This window comes from Orycteropus afer, unplaced genomic scaffold (assembly GCF_000298275.1).
Source record: "Orycteropus afer afer isolate SDZICR_OR568_19922 unplaced genomic scaffold, OryAfe1.0 scaffold00196, whole genome shotgun sequence".
In the NCBI taxonomy this organism is placed as follows: Eukaryota; Metazoa; Chordata; class Mammalia; order Tubulidentata; family Orycteropodidae; genus Orycteropus; species Orycteropus afer.
Genome location: NW_006921783.1, coordinates 2,354,318 through 2,372,318, shown reverse-complemented (window position 1 = coordinate 2,372,318; position 18,001 = coordinate 2,354,318). Strand labels below are relative to the sequence as shown.

Below are 18,001 nucleotides of genomic sequence, written 5' to 3'. Positions count from 1 at the left end.
CTATCAAGCATAACCCAAAATGTACAAACAGCAGAAGAGAAACTAGATGAATGGGACCTTCTAAAAATCAAATTTTTATGTGCTTCCAAAGACTTCTCCAGAAGAGTCAAAAGAGAACCTACAGATGGGAAAAAATATTGGGCAATGACGTATCCGTCAAGGGACTTAGTTCTAAAATTTATAGAAAACTCGAACACCTTAACAACAAAAAGACAAATAATCCAATTACAAAATGGGCAGAAGACATGACTAGACACTTCACCAAGGAGGATATTCAGGCAGCCAACAAACACATATGGAAATGTTCAAGATCATTAGCCATTAGGGAGATGGAAATCAAAGTAACAATGAGATACTATCTTGTCCCAGCACTAGTAGCAAAGTTCAACAAGACAGAAAATAAAAATGCTGGCAAGGATAAGAGACTGGGACTCTCATACACTGTTGGTGGGACTGTAAAATGATACAACTACTATGGAAAGCAGTATGGGGATTCATCAAAAAGTTGGAATTAGAAATATCATTTGACCCAGCTATTCCATTACTAGTTATATATCCTAAAGAAGTGAGAGCCAGGACAAAATATATGCACATCTATGTTCATTGTAGCACTATTTACAATAGCAAAAAGATGGAAACAACCTAGGTGTCCATCAACTGAAGAATGGATAACCAAACTATGGTACATACACACAATGGAATACTATATAACCCTAAAGAATAATGTAGAATCTGCAAAACACCACATAATATGGATGAATTTGGAGGACATTATGCTGAGTGAAATAAGTCAATCACAGAAGGACAAATATTGTATTATTCCATTATTATAAAAAGTTAAGGAAAGGTTTCTATATGGAAGGAAATTTTCTTTGTTGGTTACCAGGGGTGGGAGCGGAGGAGAGGGAACACTGCTAGATAGCTAGAAACAAGTTATTGATTTGGGTGAAGAGAAAGGCAATATATCAAATGTGAGTGATCAACACGGTGGCACTGAGAAAGAAGAAGACACAGAGAGGTGCATGGGAGGTAAAGACAACAAAGATGAGCCCTTTTGCACATACAGTACAGCATTGTCAGTGACAGCAAACATTGATATATGGGTGGATAGATGGGTGGACAGGGTGAACGATTAGGTATTTCTATTCAGGGGGAGTGTGCCCATGACCATGTATAGGGTTAGCAGACAATGTTTCTATAAATGTATTTATATGTTCTGTAAGAATTTCCAGATAGAGCTGACAAGGGACAAAGTTGTAGTCACTCCTTGGCCACAGCCAGCTACCCAGAGGGAGCAGGTAGTAGGACCTGTGGCCTCAGGACCATGGTTGCACGGGACATCAAGCTCAACTGGCATAGCATACTACATACACAAAAACATTGTTCCACATCCTATTTTGGTGAGTAGCCACTGGGATCTTAAAAGCTTGCAAGTGGCCATCCAGATGCAACGATGGGTCTCTCCTTGTCCAGAGCAGAGGAGAATGAAGAAAACCAGACACATGGAAACAATTCATCCAAGCAACTGGTATACCAAGTGATCCTCAGCCTATATGCCTATGAGACCAGAAGAACTAGATGGTGCTCAGCTACCACTGTCATCCACTTGGAAGGGGATCTATGTAGGAGATCCTGGATAGTCTGGGAAAACAATGTGGAACAAAACTCAAAATCAGGGAAAAAAAGAGACAGGTTTGCTCGTCTAATAGAGCCTGGTGGAACCACTGAGACTATGGCCCCTAGCTGCCCTTCAGGTCTGGAATTAAACCCACTCCTGTGCTTTCCAGCCAAACAAAAGACAGGCATATGAGCTGAACATTTATATTAGGTAGATACTTTCCTTGGAGAGATCAATCATGGGAGAATAGAAGGGCTGTGTATGCACAGGGAGACAGCTCGGGGGGCAGGAGTGCATGGGAGGGAAGGACACAGGTAAGCAGTAACTGCAGGGAGGAAGTGGGAAGAGAGCTGTGTATTGTGGGAAATTGCAGTCATTATCATGAGACAAAGTGTATGTGAACTGCTGTATGGAAAATGAATTTGTTCTGTAAACTTTCACCCAAATCATAATTAAAAAAAAAGAAAAACAAACAGAAATCAGCTGAAGTATTGCACTGGGCAAATCTTCTGCAAAAGACTTCTTCAAAATGTTAAAGATTTCATTTTGAAGACACACGTGCACTTAACCCAAACCATGGTATTTTCACTAGCCTCATATGCATGTGAAAGCAGGACAGTGAATAAGAAGACTGAAGAAGAATTGATGCATTTGAATTGTGGAGTTGGTGAAGAATACTGAAAATACCACACACTACCAAAAGAATGAACAAATGTGTCTTGAAGAAGTACAGCTAGAATGTTCCTTAGAAGCAAGAGTGGCCAGACATCATCTCACATATTTATATTTTGGTCATGTTGTCAGAAAGGACCAGTTCCTGGAGAAGGATATCATGCTTGGTACAGCAGAGGGTCAGTGAAAAAGGGGAAGACCCTCAATGAGATGAACTGACATAGTGGCTGCAACAATGGGCTCAAGCAAAGCAAGGATTGTGAGGATGACACAGGACTTAGGCAGCATTTTGTTCTGTTGTAGACAGGGTTGCTATGAGTTGGAGCCAACTCGAAAGCACCTAATGACAAAAACAGCAGCATAGTATTGTAAGTTCATAGAAAGATTCATCAGGGCTTCAATCAATTTTAGCTACTAAACTGCCATTTCAAATATATTCCTTTAGTTTTTTTAAATAAACTTTTCCTTTCAATGTATATTTATGCAAATTAAATTTAAGTAAAAATTAGTTTTCTAAAGGAATTTGTGTGTTGCTGTGCTAGTAATAGCAAAATAAGTAAAGATCTCACACTTTATGTATCTTAGAAAAACAAGTAAAAGCACACAAATATCATACAAAATATTTATTTCAATAAACCTCTCAACAAATTTGAAGCATGAGGTAAAATTGTAAGTCTTAGACTTTTTAAATAAGAGAAACAATTTTAATTTTGTTTGTTTAGGGGAAAGAATTACACTAAATAAAAATTCTCTAAAGTTGAAAAACAAATTTAGTATTATACATACCTTTTCATTTCTATCTTTTTGTAATCAAAGAAAGTCTATTAAGTATAAAATGTCAGTGCTTGCTTTTGAAAACTTGAAAGTATCTGAGCTCCATATGCTGATGAAATATGAGCAAAAACTTGAGACCAGAAGAACTAGATGGTGCCCGGCCACCACTGCCACCTACTCAGAAAGGGATCAAAATTGGAGTTCCTTGATAGAATGGGAGAAAAATGTAGAATAAAACTAAAAATGATTAAAAAAACAAAAACAAAAAACAAGGCTTATTGGTTTGACAGAAACTGGTGAAACCCCCGAGACTATAAGCCCCTAGTCCTGTGGTCTGGAATTGAACTCACACCCATGTGTGAGTTCAGCCAAACAATAGGTCTACGAGATAAACAATTACCCTAGGGAGTTATACTCCTCAGAACAATCAATCATGAGAGATCAGAAAGGAAGCATTTGTGCAGGGAGAAAGCTCAGAAGGAAGGAATGCATAAGAAAGATGGACACAAGGAAAAGGTAACCACAGGGAGGAAGTAGGAAGAGAACCAAGTGAGGATTGTGATAAATGTCATGAAATAAAATGTGCATGAACTACTGAATGAAAAACAAATTTTCTCTGTAAACTTTCACCCAAATTACAACAAAAAGTTAAAAAAAGAAGGCATTAATGGTGTAACCACTGAGACTATGGCCCCTAGCTGCCCTTCAGGTCTGGAATTGAACCCACAACTGTGGTTTCCAGCCAAACAAAGTACAGGCATGTGAGTTAAACATTTACCTCAAGTAGACACACGCCCTGGAGAGAACAATCATGGGAGAAGGAAGGGCTGCTTATGCACAGGGAGATAGCTCAGGGTGCAGAAGAGTATGAAGGGATGGACACTGGGAGGAAGTAACTATGGGGAGGAAGTGGGAGGGGAGCTGCTGCATTGTAAATTTTGGTCAATGACATGAGACAAAGTATATGTGAACTGCTGTATGAAAAGTGAATTTACTCTGTAAATCTTCACCCAAATCCTAATAAAAAAAAAAAAAAAAGAAGGCATTAAATACCAAAGATTATTACTAATTCATACTATAATTTGAGCTAAGAATCTTACCAGATATGTAGCGACTAGGGTTACTTCTGAAGCGATCATCCACTAGAATAAGAGCTCCCCAATCATTTTTGTGCCGAATACACCTTCAAGAAAATAGGAGAAATTAATTAAATGTAACATTGGAATAAAAAAGCCAAATTTATAGTTGCCCAGACAGAAAACTTAGAAAATCAATTATCTGTCAGTTATACATTCCTATAATCAAAGTTTTTAGTATGAGGAGGATTACAGAAGCTAGTCAATACAATGTACCAAGGTAAATTTACAATAAATGTTCTACTTCTGCCAACTACTGAAAATATATACACATATATATGTATGGATATATGTGTATGTTAAATGACTATCATTTTGAAAGTAAAAAAAAAAAAAATTATGAAAAATATTTCCAAAGACCTTCTTTCTAAGCCACAGACTATTTCTTCATCTTAACTATTAGCTGTAGGCTTTATGTAGCTACCTTTTATTCCTAGTATACTGAAAGGTTTTTTTTTTATCACAAATAAACAGAATTTTGTCAAAATCTTTTTTTGCATTGATTGATATGAGCACATAGTTTTTCTTCTCTTTGCTTTCTTAGGATAAAACATGCCAGGTCATGATACGTTATTCTTTTTATAGATTGATGGATTCAATAAACTAATATTTTAGCAAATACTTCCATTTCAAAATGGTCATTATTAAAAAGTTTAAGTGTACAATTCAGTGGGTTTTATTTTATTTACAAGGATGTATAAACTATACTAATTCAAGAACATATTTATCACCCCTTAAAAAACCCCATATCTATTAGAAATCTCTTCCCATTAATTCCTCCTCACAACCACTAATCTACTGTCTGTCTCTATAGATTTAATTCTGACATTTCATATAAATAGAATCATACATGAAGACTATTGTGTCTGCCTTTTTTCACTTAGTATGTTTTTAAGGTTCACCTATATAGTATCAGTACTTCATCTTTTTATATGGCTGAATATTATTCCATTATGTGGATAACATTTTATTTATTCACAAGTTGATAGGCATTTGGGTTGTTTTCACTTAACTGCCAATTTCAAATAATGTTGCTGTGTATTTATGTAAAAGTTTTTGTGTGAACACATATTTTCACATATAGGGTATATACCTAGGGGGTACAATCCCTATACTAACTAGATGTTTACCTTTTTGAGGAACTGGCCCAAATATCCTCCAAAGCAGTTGCACAATTATAGTCCCATTAGCTATGTATGAGGGTTCCAATGTCTTCACACTCTCCATAACACTTGTTGTTATTGTCATTTTTATTATATCTAGCCTAGGCAGTGTGAAGAGACTCTGGGTAATGCAAACGGTTAACACATTTGGCTACTAACCAAAAGGTTAAAGGTCTGAATCTACCCAGAGGGACTTCAGAAGAAAAACTGGGTGATTTACTTCCAAAAAATCAGCCATTCAAACTCTTAATCCTTCTAGTGACAAATGAAAGATAGTCAGTCATCAATCAGAGCCAATTTAGTAGCAATTGGATTCTGGTGTATATGTACCTATTTTCTTTCTTCCCCCCTTTTTTTTTTTTTTTTAACTTTTATTGTGGTGAAAACATATACAACAAGACATTTGCCAACATAACAATTTCCCCATTTACAGCTCAGGGACAATGATGACATTTTTCATATTGTGACACCATTATTGCTATCCTTTTCCAAAATATTCCAGCACTATTAGCATAAACTCAATGCTCCACAAACAAATGCTTCCCCTTTGCCTTCCCCTCCTATCTTGGTAACCAACAAAGTAAGTTTCCTTCCACATATAAACCTTTCCTTGACTTTTTACAATAACAGACTAATACAATATTTGTCCTTCTGTGACTGACTTACTTCACTCACCATAATGTCCTCTGAGTTCATCCACGTTATGTGGGGTTTTGCAAATTCTACATTATTCTTTAGGGTTGAATAGTATGCCATTGTGTGTATGTACCACAGTTTGTTTATCCATTCCTCGGTTGATAAGCACTTAGGCTGTTTTCATCTCTTTACTATTGTGAATAGTGCTGCAATGAACATGAGTGTGCATATATCTATTCATGTCCCAGCTCTCACTTCTTCAGCACATATACCTAGTAATGGGATTACTGGATCAAATGGTATTTCTATTCCCTACTTTTTAAGGAATCACCATGCCGATTACCACAGTGTTTGTATCATTTTACAGTCCCACCAGCAGTGTTTGAGAGTCCCAATCTCTCTGTATCCTTCCTAGCATTTATTTTCTATCTTGTTCTTGTTGAATTTTGCTATTAATGCTGCGGTGAGAGGGTACTTCATGGTTGTTTTGATTTGCATCTCTCTAATGGCTAATGATTGCAAACATTTCTTCATGTGTTTGTTGGCTGCCTGAGTATATTCTTTGGTGAAGTGTCTGTTCATGTCTTCTGCCCATTTTTTAATTGGATTGTTTGTCTTTTTGTTGTTGAGGTGTTGCAGTTTTCTATAAATTTTAGAGGTAAGTCCTTTGTCTGATACATCACTGCTGAATATTTTTTCCCATTCTGTAGGTACTCTTTTTATTCTTTTGGAGAAATGTTTTGATGCACATAAGAATTTATTTTTTAGAAGAAATCATCTGGTTTGTCTCCTGCTGTTTGTGCAACTTGGATTAAGCTTGATAGTTTATTTATGCCATAAATTAGGGCCCCTAACTTTACCCCTATTTTTTTTTCATTGATGAACTTTATAGTTTTAGGTTTCATATTTAAGTCTTTGATCTATCTGGAAATAGTTTTTGTGTATGGTGTGAAGTATGGATCTTGTCTCATTTTTCTATAAATGGACATCCAGTTCTGGTGGCATAGTGCCTAAGTCATTTGACTGCTAACCAGAAGGCTGGCGGTTCAAATCCACCAGCCATTTCCTCGGAAGGAAGATTGGGCAATCTACTTCTGTAGTGATATCACCTCAGAAACCCAAGGAGGGGTCGCTATGCGTCGGATCCAACTCGACAGCAGTGAGTTTTTAGTTAGTTTGTGAAAGAGACTATCTCTTCCCCCATAGAATGTATTTCCTCACTGAATGGTTTCTGATTGCTTTGGTGCAGAGGGTCTGTGTAGATCATCTGCCTATTCTGCCATCTTGCCGGAACTCTATTCTTGTTATTTTCCTTTCTTCTGATAATAGCCATTCTAGTGGGTATGAAGTACCATTGTGGTTTTGATTTGCATTTTCCTGATGACTAACTACACTGAGCATCTTATGTTGTTGTTGTTAGGTGCCATGGAGCTGGCTCTGACTCATAGTGACCTTGTTGTTGTTGTTGTTGTGTACCGTCGAGTCACACCTGACTCATAGTGACCCCTCCTTGGGTTTCTGAGGCAGTATCACTACGGAAGTAGGATTGCCCAACCTTCCTTCCGAGGAGTGGCTGGTGGGTTTGAACCACCAGCCTTCTGGTTAGCAGTCAAGTGCCTTAGCCACTATAGTGACCCTACGTACAAAAGAATGAAACACTGCCCGGTTGCGCACCATCCTCACAATCCTTGCTATACTTGGGCCCATTGTTGTAGACACTGTGTCAAACTGTCTTGTTGAGGGCCTTCCCCTTTTTTACTGATGCTCCACTTTACCAAGCATGATATCCTTCTCCAGGGAATGATTCCTTCTGACAGCATGACCAAAGTAGGTGTGATGAAGTCTAGCCATTCTCACTTCTGAGGAGTATTCTGGCTGCACTCCTTCCAGGACAGATTTGTTCATTCTTCTAGCAGTCCATGGTATTTTCAGTATTCTTCACTAACACCATAATTCAAAGATACCAACTCTTCTTTGGTCTTCTTTATTCACTGTCCAGCTTTCACATACATATGAAGTGACTGAAAAGGCCAAGGCTTGGGTTAGGCACACCTTAGTCTTCAAAGTAACTTCTTTGCTTCTTAACACTTTAAAGAGGTCGTTTCTAGCACTTTTTTTTATCGTATTATTGTGGCCTGCGTGTTGCCATGAGGCTTGAGGCTGTGCCACCGGTGTTTCAAGTGGCGGTAGGGTTTCACAGGGTACACAGGTTTCAATGCAGCTTACAGACTGAGACAGACTAGGAAGAAGGAAGAGGCCATCCACTCCTCAAAGAATTGTCCAGGGAAAACCTTATGAATAGCAGAGAAACACTGTCTGATACATTACTGTGCAACTTTATGCATAGGTTGGAAACATTATCTGATACAGGGCAGGAAGATGAGCCCCTTAGGTCAGAAGGCTTTCAAATTATGACTAGAAAAGAGCTGCATCATCAACCTTACTGATATGGATAGAGTAAAGCTTTCAAGACCTCCATTTTCTGACGTAGCATGACTCAAATTGAGGAAAAACAGTTGCAAACATCCATTAATAATGAGAACATGGCATGTTCAAAGTATGAATCTAGGAAAGTTGGAAGTTGTCAAAAATGAGATGGAATGCATAAAGACTGATATCCTAGACATTAGCGAGCTGAAATGGACCGGTTTGGGCTATTTTGAATCAGACAAACATTTGATCGACTACGCTGGGAATGACAATTTAAAGAGGAATGGCATGGCATTCATCATCACAAAGGATGTTTCAAGATCTGTCTTGAAGTACAATGCTGTCAGTGATAAGATAATATCCATGCGCCTACAAGGAAGACCAGTTAATATGACTATTATTCAAATTTATGCACGAACCACAAAAACCAAAGATGAGGAAATTGAAGATTTTTATCAACTTATGCAGTCTGAAATTGACCAAACGTGCAAATGTGTTAATAGTCACTGGTGACTGGAATGCAAAAGTTGAAAACAAAGAGGAATCACTGGTAGTTGGAAAATTTGCCCTTGGTGACAGAAATGGTGCTGGAGATCGCATGATAGTGGAGATCGCATAACAGAATTTTGCAAGACCCATGACTTATTCATTGTAAATACCTTCCTTCAACAACACAAACAGCAGCTATACATGTGGATTTCACCAGATGGAGTACACAGGAATCAAATCAACTACTTCTACTGAAAGAGGTGATGGAAAACTTCAATATCTTCAGCCAAAACAAGGCTAGGAGCTGACTGTGGAACAGACCATCAACTGATCATATACAAGTTCAAATTCAAGTTAAAGATAACTAAAACAAGTCCATGAGAGACAAAATATGATCTTGAATATATCCCCCCTGAATTTAGAGACCATCTAAAGAATAGATTTGATGCACTGAACATCAATGACTGAAAACCAGAAAAATTATGGTATGACATCAAGAACACCATCCATGAAGAAAGTAAGAGGTCATTAAAAAGACAAGAAAAGAAGAAAATAACAAAAAGGATGTCAGAAGAGACTCTGAAATTTGCCCCTGAAGAGAGAGTAGCTAAAGAAAATGGAAGAAATAACAAGATAAAAGAGCTGAACCGAAGATTTCAAAGAGCAGCTTGAGCAGACAAAGCCAACTATAATGAAATGTGCAAAGACCTGGAGTTAGAAAACCAAAAGGGAAGAACACGCTTGGCATTTCTCAATCTGAAATAACTGAGGAAAAAATGTAAGCTTTGAGTTGCAATACTGAAAGATTCAATGGGCAAAATACTGAATGATGCAGAAGCATCAAAGGAAGATGGAAGGAATACACAGAGTCACTATACCAAAAAGAACCGGTCGATGCTCCTCCATTTCAGGAGTTGGTATATGTTCATGAACCAATGGTATTGAAGGAAGAAGCTGAAGCTGCACTGAAGGAATTGGTGAAGAACAATGCTCCAGGAATTGACAGAATACCCATTGAGATGTTTCAACAAACAGATGCCCTGCTGCAGGCACTCACTTGGTTATGCCAAGAGATTTGGAAGACAGCTACCTGTACAACTGATCGGAAGAGATCCACATCTGCACTCATTCCAAAGAAGGTGATCCCACAGAATGTAGAAATTACTGAACAAGACCATTAATATGGCACATAAGTAAAATCTTAGTGAAGATAATTCAGAAATGGTTGCAGCAGTATATCGACAGAGAACTTTCAGAAGTGCAGGCTGGATTCAGAAGAGGACGTGGAACAAGGGATATTACTGCTGATGTCAGATGGATCTTGGCTGAAAGCAAAGAATGCCAGAAAGATGTTTACTTGTGTTTTATTGACTATGGAAAAGCATTCAATTGTGTGGATCATAACAAATTGTGGGTAACATTGAGAAGAATGGGAATTCCAGAGAGTGTGAAGAAATTGTACTCATGAGGAACCTGTACCTTGACCAGGAGGCTGTCGTTCGAATGGAGCAAGGGGACACTGCATGGTTTAAAATCAAGAAGGGAGTCCGTCAGGGTTGTATCTTTTCACCATACTCATTCAATTTGTATGCTAAGCAAATAACCCGAGAAGCTGGACTATATGAAGAAGAATGTAGCATCAGGATTGCAGGAAAGCTCATTAACAACCTGTGATAAGCTGATGACACAACTTTGCTTGCTGAAAGTGAGGATGACTTGAAGCATTACTGATGAAGATTAAAGACTACAGTCTGCAGTATGGATTACATCTTAATATAAAGAAAACAAATATCCTCACAACTTGACCTATAAGCAGCATAACAATAAATGGAGAAAAGACTGAAGTTGTCAAAGACTTCACATTTCTTGGTTCTACAATCGATACCAATGGAAGCAGCAGTCAAGACATCAAACGTACAGCACTGGGCAAGTTGGCTGCAAGGGACTCTTTCAAGTGCTGAAGAGCAAAGATGTCTTCTTGAAGACTAAGGTGTGCCTGACACAAGCCGTGATATTTTCAATTGCCTCATATGCATGTGAGAGCTGGACAATGAATAAAGAAGACCAAAGAAGAATTGATGCTTTTGAAATGTGGTGCTGGCAAAGAATGCTGAAAGTACCACGGACTGCTAAAAGAACTAACAAATCTGTCCTGGAGGAAGTGCAGCCAGAATGCTTCTTGGAAGTGAGAATGGCCAGACTTTGTCTCACCTACTTTGGTCATGTTGTCAGAAGAGACCATTCCCTGAGAAGGTCAGGCTTGGTAAGGTGGAGGGTGGATGAAAGAGTGGAAAGCTCTCAATGAGATGGACTGACACAATGGCTGTGGCGACGGGGTCAAGTATAGCAGGGATAGCAGAGCTGGCAGAGAACCAGGCAGTGTTTCATTCTGCTGTGTATAGGGTCACTATGAGGCAGAGGCAACGCAACAGCACCTAACAACTACAACATTCCAGCACATCTGTCCAGTCCAGTATGATATCTGATTTCTTGATGTCTGCTTCCATGGGTGTTGACTGTGGATCCAAGTAAAATGAAATCTTTGACAACTTCAATCTTTACTCCTTTACCATGATGTTGCTTATTGCTTCAGTTGTACAGATTTTTGTTTCATGCTGATGTATAATGCATACTAAAGAGTGTAGTTTTTGATCTTCACCAGTAAACGTTTCACTTTCTCTTCACTTTCAGCAAGCAAGGTTGTGTTGTCTGCATTCTGCAGCTTGTTTATGACTCTTCCTTCAATCCTGATGCCGCATTCTTTTTCATGTAGTCTAGCTTCTTGGATTATCTGCTCAGCATACAGATTGAGTAAGTATGGTAAAAGGATACAACTCTGATGCACACCCTTCCTGATTTTAAACCATGCAGTATCCCCTTGTTCTGTTTGAATGACAGCCTCTTAGTCTATGTACAGTTTTCTCATAAGGACAATTAAGTGTTCTGGAATTCCCATTCTTTGCACTATGATCCATATCTTTTTCAAAGAAGTCTTTTCAAGTATTTTGCCTATTTCAAAACTGGGTTGTTTACCTTTTTTGTTATTTTGATATAGGAGTTCTTTATATGTTCTGTGTATTTACCCCTTATATCCCAGGAATACATCTGATCTTTCCAAAACTCCCTATAGACATTTCCCAGCTTTTTCTTGTAAGCCCTTCGATAACTAATTTTCCCCCAACTGTCATCTACCATCTCAAGCAGCCATGAACCTAAACAACTGCCTCCGTGAGCTCCAAGTCAGGTAAAACAAAGACAGCCTTGCAAGTGGGATCTTGCAGGGAATGAGCAGACAGGTAAATAATGACAATTCTCTAGGAATGAGCTTCAATCCCAGCGTGCTCCTTCTAGTGACTGCCAGGTTGCTGGTTTACACCGTGATAGCAGGATTTTGGTTTATAATGCTACTATGAACCTGAAGAGAGTGGGATGGAAACCGGGTAAGTAGAAATGTCACAAAGCTCTCTGTTCTTACTGAGATTCAGTCACTTTACTTTCTTTAAAACATTTTATTGTGATTTGTATGAAAGTTTACAAATCAGTTTTCCATTCAACAGTTTACATACATTTTGTTTCATGTCAGTGACTGCAATCTCCTCTATATAACATCACTCCTCCCACTTCCTCTCTGTGTTTCTCATTTCCATTCCTTCTTTCCTACCCCTTCCTGCTTTCTGAACTTTGATCTCAAATGGTTGATTGTTTTAACAGGGGTGTCCTAGATTTATCATTCACCTTGTAGACCTGTCTATTGTTTGACTGAAAACTGAGTTATAAGAGTGAAGTCAGTTCTAAGTCCAAAGCTCTCATCAAGGACCACGGTCTCAGGGGTTCCACTAGTCTCTATTCAACCAATAGGCCTGCTTTCTGTCTTTTTCTTTTAAAATTATTTTTAGTTTTGTTCCACATTTTCCTCTTACTCTATTGAGGACTTTCTAATATGATCCCTTTCATGTCGTGGTCAGTAGTGGTAGCCAAGCACCATCTAGTTTTTCTGGTCTCAGTGTTGCGGAGGCTGAGTTTGTTCTTTGGACAAATTATTTCCACATATCTTTGATTCTCTTTGTTCTTCTTTGCTCTGGATTTGGAAAGACCAATAGTTGCATCGTAGATAGCCTTCACCAAGCTTTTAAGATCTCAGTCACTATTCATCAAAGTAGGATGCAGAACATTTTTTGTGGACTCTGTTGTGCCAATTGACCTTGATGTCCCCTGAGACTATGGTCCTAAGCCCTCAGGCCCAGTATCATTCACATTCCGTGAATAAATGCTGCCTGGAATGTTTTATGTCTTTGATTAATTTTCACACTTTTGAAAAACTTGATTCTGAAAATTTTTGCCTGTTTTCTCGTTGACTTTCAGAACAGAATTTCTGGAGGTCTTTTTCTCTGTGACTTTCTCTGCTTTCATCCAATTTGATATTGCTGAGTATATTTTAATCTATATTCATGAGGGATATTAATTTAGTTTCTTTCCTTTTTTTGTATTGTCTTTTTCTGATTTTAGTAAGAGAATAATGATGAACTCATAAAATAAATTTGAAGGATTCTACCTTCTTCTATTTTCTGAAAAAGATTGGGGAGGATTGCTATTATTTCTTTAAAATTTTGGTAATATTGGTCAGTTAAACTATCGGGGCTTGAAGTTTGTTTGTGTTTCCCCAGAAGGTTTGAAACTATGGATACAAGTTCTTTAATAGATATAGGGCTACTCCATTTATTTATTCCATCCTGGGTGAGTTTTGGTAGTTTGCAGGTTTTGAGGAATTAGTCCTTATCATCTAAGTTGTCAAATGTGTCTGTGTAGTTTTTCTCAGCATTCACATATTATCCTTTCAATGTCTATAGGGTATATAGTAATATCAACTGTTAATTCTTGATATTGGTAATTTGTGGGTTTTTTTTTTTTTTTTGATATATTGTATTTTCATTGTCATATAATTCAAAACATTTTCTAATTTTCCATAAGACTTCCTACTTGACCTATGGGTTATTTAGATGTATGTTGCTTAACTTCCAAGTATTTGAAAATTTTTCTGTTACCTGTTAATGACATCTAGTTTAATTCTATTATGGTCAGAGAAAATACTTAGTATGGTTTCAATTTTTTTAAAATCTTAGGGTTTGTTTAATACCTAGGATATGATCTAGTTTGGTAAATGTTCCATGTGCATTGAAAAGAATGTTTATTCCGCTATCACTGGGTGGAGTGCTCTATAATGTCAATTCAACCCAATTACTCAAATCTTCTATATCTTTACTGGTGTTCTGTTTACCACTTCTAACTGTTATCGAGACTTTTTTTTTTACCGAGGAGTATTATAGTCTTCAACTACAATTGTGATTCTGTTGGTTAAGTTTTTCAGATTTGTCAGTTTTTACTTCACTTACTTTGAAGCTCTATTTTAGGTGCATACAAACTTAATGCTATTATGTCTTCTTGGTGAAATGACCTTTTACAGTTATGTAAGTCCTTCTTGAACCCTAGTAATTTTCTCTGCTCTAAATCTATTTTGTTTGATATTAATGTAGCTACTCCAGATGGTCTGATGAAATTTCAAATTACGGTCATCCTCAGTCTTCATGCTACTAGTTTTTTCTTACAACTCTCAAATAGCTGCTCCCTCTATTTGGTCTAGTTTTTATATATTTATCAGTAAGAGGGACAGTATGGAGTGTGATTACTCCATCTTACCTAGAATTGGAACCCTAGGCGATTTTTCAAAAATTAATTCTTGCTTTTTAACTGGCATCGGAGTAATACACAAGATTAAAATTCAAAGAGTATTACAATACTCATAATGAAAACCAGAACTTTTTCCATGCCATGTCCAATTCCCATTCCTCAGAAGCAGTTACTCTGAAATATTTTAGATAGTTCTTTTGTTTATCTACCCCCATGTTTGTAAATAACATTTATACAACTACTACTTTGTTTTTCAACTATGTTGTAGTTGTTGTTGTTATGTGCTGTCGAGTCAGACCCAACTCAGAGCGACCCCTCCCTTGGGTTGCCGAGGCAGTATCACTACAGAAGTAGATTGCCCAACCTTGCTTCCGAGGAGTGACTGGTGGGTTTAAACCACCAGCCCTCTGGTTAGCAGTAAAGTGCCTTAGGCACTATGCTAACAGAGCTCCTATGCCATATATATGCCATATATTAGGGACCCTAAATTTGCCCCTAGTTTTTCCTTGAGGAACTCTATACTTTTGAGTTTCATAATTTAAGTCTTTGATCCTTCTGGAGTTAGTTTTTGTGTATCACGTGAGGTACAAATCTTGTTCATTTGTCAAGGATCAGCTGACCATAGGTCAATGGATCTATTTCTGGGTTCTCAATTCTATTCTATTGGTCTGTGTGTCTGTCATTATACCAATACCAAGAAGTTTTGACTACGGTGGCTGTATTGTAAGTTTCGAGATCTGGCAGTGTGAGACCTCCTACTTTGTTCTTCTTCTTCAATAGTGCTTTGCTTATCCGAGATTTCTTTCCATTCCATATGAAGTTAGTGATTGGATTTCCACATCCTTAAAAAATGTTGATGGGATCTGGATTGGGATTGCATTGAATGTATACATTGCTTTGGGTAGAACTAACATTTGCACAATGTTCAATCTTCCTACCCACGAGCATGGGATGTTCTTCCATTTATGTGGATCTCATGGTTTCTTGAAGTAGCTTTTTATAGTTTTCCTTGTACAGGTCTTTTGTGTTCCTAGTAAGACTTATTCCCAAGTATTTTATTTTTTTTTAAATAGCTATTGTAAACAGTATTGATTTCCTTATTTCTTTTTCAGCATTCTCTTTGCTGGTGTAGAGGAATCCAACTGATTTTTAGATGTTGATCTTATATCCCGGCACAGTGCTAAATCTCTCAATTAGTTCCAGTAGATTTTTGACTGAGTAGCTTGGGTTGTCTAGGTATAGGATCATATCATCAGCAAACAGGGACTTCTTCCTTACCAATTTGGATGCCTTTGATTTCCCTTTCTTGTCTTATGGCTCTGGCTAGGACTTCCAGTACAATGTTGAATAGAAGTGGTGATAGCAGGCATCCTTGTCTTGTTCCTGTTCTCAAGAGGAATGGTGTCAGTCTCTCTCCATTGAGAATAATGTTGGCTGTTGGTTCTGCACAGATGACCTTTATTATATTGAGGAATGTCCCTTCCATTCCTATTCTGCTGAGAGTTTTGATCAGGAATGGCTGTTGGATTTTATCAAATGCCTTTTTGGCATCAATTGATATGATCATGTGGTTCTTCTCCTTTGTTTTATTTATGTGGTCGATGATGCGGATTGTTTTTCTAATGTTGAACCATCCCTGCATACCTGATATAAACCCCACTTGGTCATTATGAACAATTTTTGTGATATGTTGCTGGAGTCCAATGGGTAGGATTTTGTTAAAGATTTTTGCATCTATATTCATGAGGGATATTGGTCTGTAGTTTTCTTTTTGAGTGATGTCTTTGCCTGGTTTTGGTATCAAGATTATGCTTGCTTCATAAAATGAGTTAGGGAGGATTCCATCCTTTTCTATGTTTTGGAATTGTTTGAGTAGGAATGGTGTCAGTTCTTGTCTCAATGTTTGGTAGAATTCTCCGGCGAAAATGTCTGGGCCAGGACTTCTTTTTGTTGGTAATTTTTTTATGACCTGTTCAATTCCTTCTTTTGTTATGGACCTGTTCAACTTTCCCACATCAGTCTGTGTTAGTTTAGGTAAATGATGTGTTTCTAGAAATCTCTCCATTTCTTCCACATTTTCAAATTTGTTGGAGAACAGTTCTTCATAGTCTCTTGATATTATCCTTTTTATTTCAGTTGGTTGTGTTGTGATGTCATCCATTTCATTTCTTATTTGTGTTATTTTAATTCTCTCCCTCTTTTCTTTTGTTAAATTTGCCAGTGGCTTGTCAACTTTATTGATATTTTCAAAAAACCAATTTCTGGTCTTGTTGATTTTTTCTATCACCCTTCTATTTTCTGTTTAATTGATTTCTGTTTCAATCTTGATTATTTCCTTTCTTCTGATGACTGTAGGCTTTTCTTGCTGTTCTTTCTCTAATTGTTGGAGATGTTGGTTTAAAGTGTTGATTTTGGGACTTCCAGTAAGATGGAGGAATAGGGAGACAAGTGACACAGACCATCTTCAACAAAGAAAAGAAAAAACAATTGACAGAGATACAGAAGATAATCCTGGAGCCCTAAGCTTTGAAAGGAACTATACAGAAGTGGATTAGGCACCAAATAGTGGAAAAACCTGAACGAACACAGTGAGTACAGAGACGGTCAGAGCTGCAGACTGTCACATACACTGATGAAACCAACAGCCTGAATATTTCCAAATGGTGTTGGGACCTGAGAACTGACCTAAAGATCACTCCCAGTAACCAATGGCTGCAGGGACGACTGCACTGGGCCTATGACTAGAAAGGGAAACAGCAAGGAGAGAGACAACCTGAGCTGCGGACTTTCTGCTGTCCGGAGGGTGCAGCCATTTTGAATGTTTACAAGTGGTGGCTATTTTGGATATATAAAGTGACTGAGGGTGCAGCCATTTTGAATGTTCACAAGCCGTGGCCATTTTGTGGGTATTTAAAGTGACCAAGGGCCCAGCCATTCTGAATGCTTACAAGTGGCAGCCATTTTGCATATTTAAAGTGACCGAGAGTGCAGCCATTTTGAATGTTTACAAGTGGCAATCATTTTGGATTTTAGAGTGATAGTATTCTCATTTGTATTCCAAGGACCTAACAACAGGCTCTGTTTGCCAGGGTCAACAAGGATATATGAGAGGCTGACAAATGAAAGGAGACAGGTGGTGAGTGTATAAGTGCTGTCAACTAATGAATAGAGGAGCACAGCACAGTACTCTGCCTGTATAGATAACATACAAACAAAAAAAAAAGAAAAAGAAAATTGTGGGCATATCATTCCAAAATATAATCACCAATTAAATGTAAACACAAAAACATCAAGATGCCTTGGAGACAACAGAGCAGAACAGCCCACACAAAGAAGCAAGATAAAGCAGGAGAAACAAGGGACCAGGATACAGACCCAAAACACATCCCTGAGGAAGA

The 18,001-nt window shown here is 37.8% G+C and overlaps 1 protein-coding gene across 1 annotated transcript in view; it reads right to left on the bottom strand.

The window, feature by feature from the left end:
• Window positions 1-18,001, bottom strand: part of BRIP1 (BRCA1 interacting helicase 1) — a 307,450-nt gene that overhangs the window by 30,147 nt on the left and 259,302 nt on the right. The window contains 1 exon segment of the mRNA XM_007947924.2: window positions 4,165-4,247. Coding sequence (XP_007946115.2) covers window positions 4,165-4,247 — 83 coding nt within the window.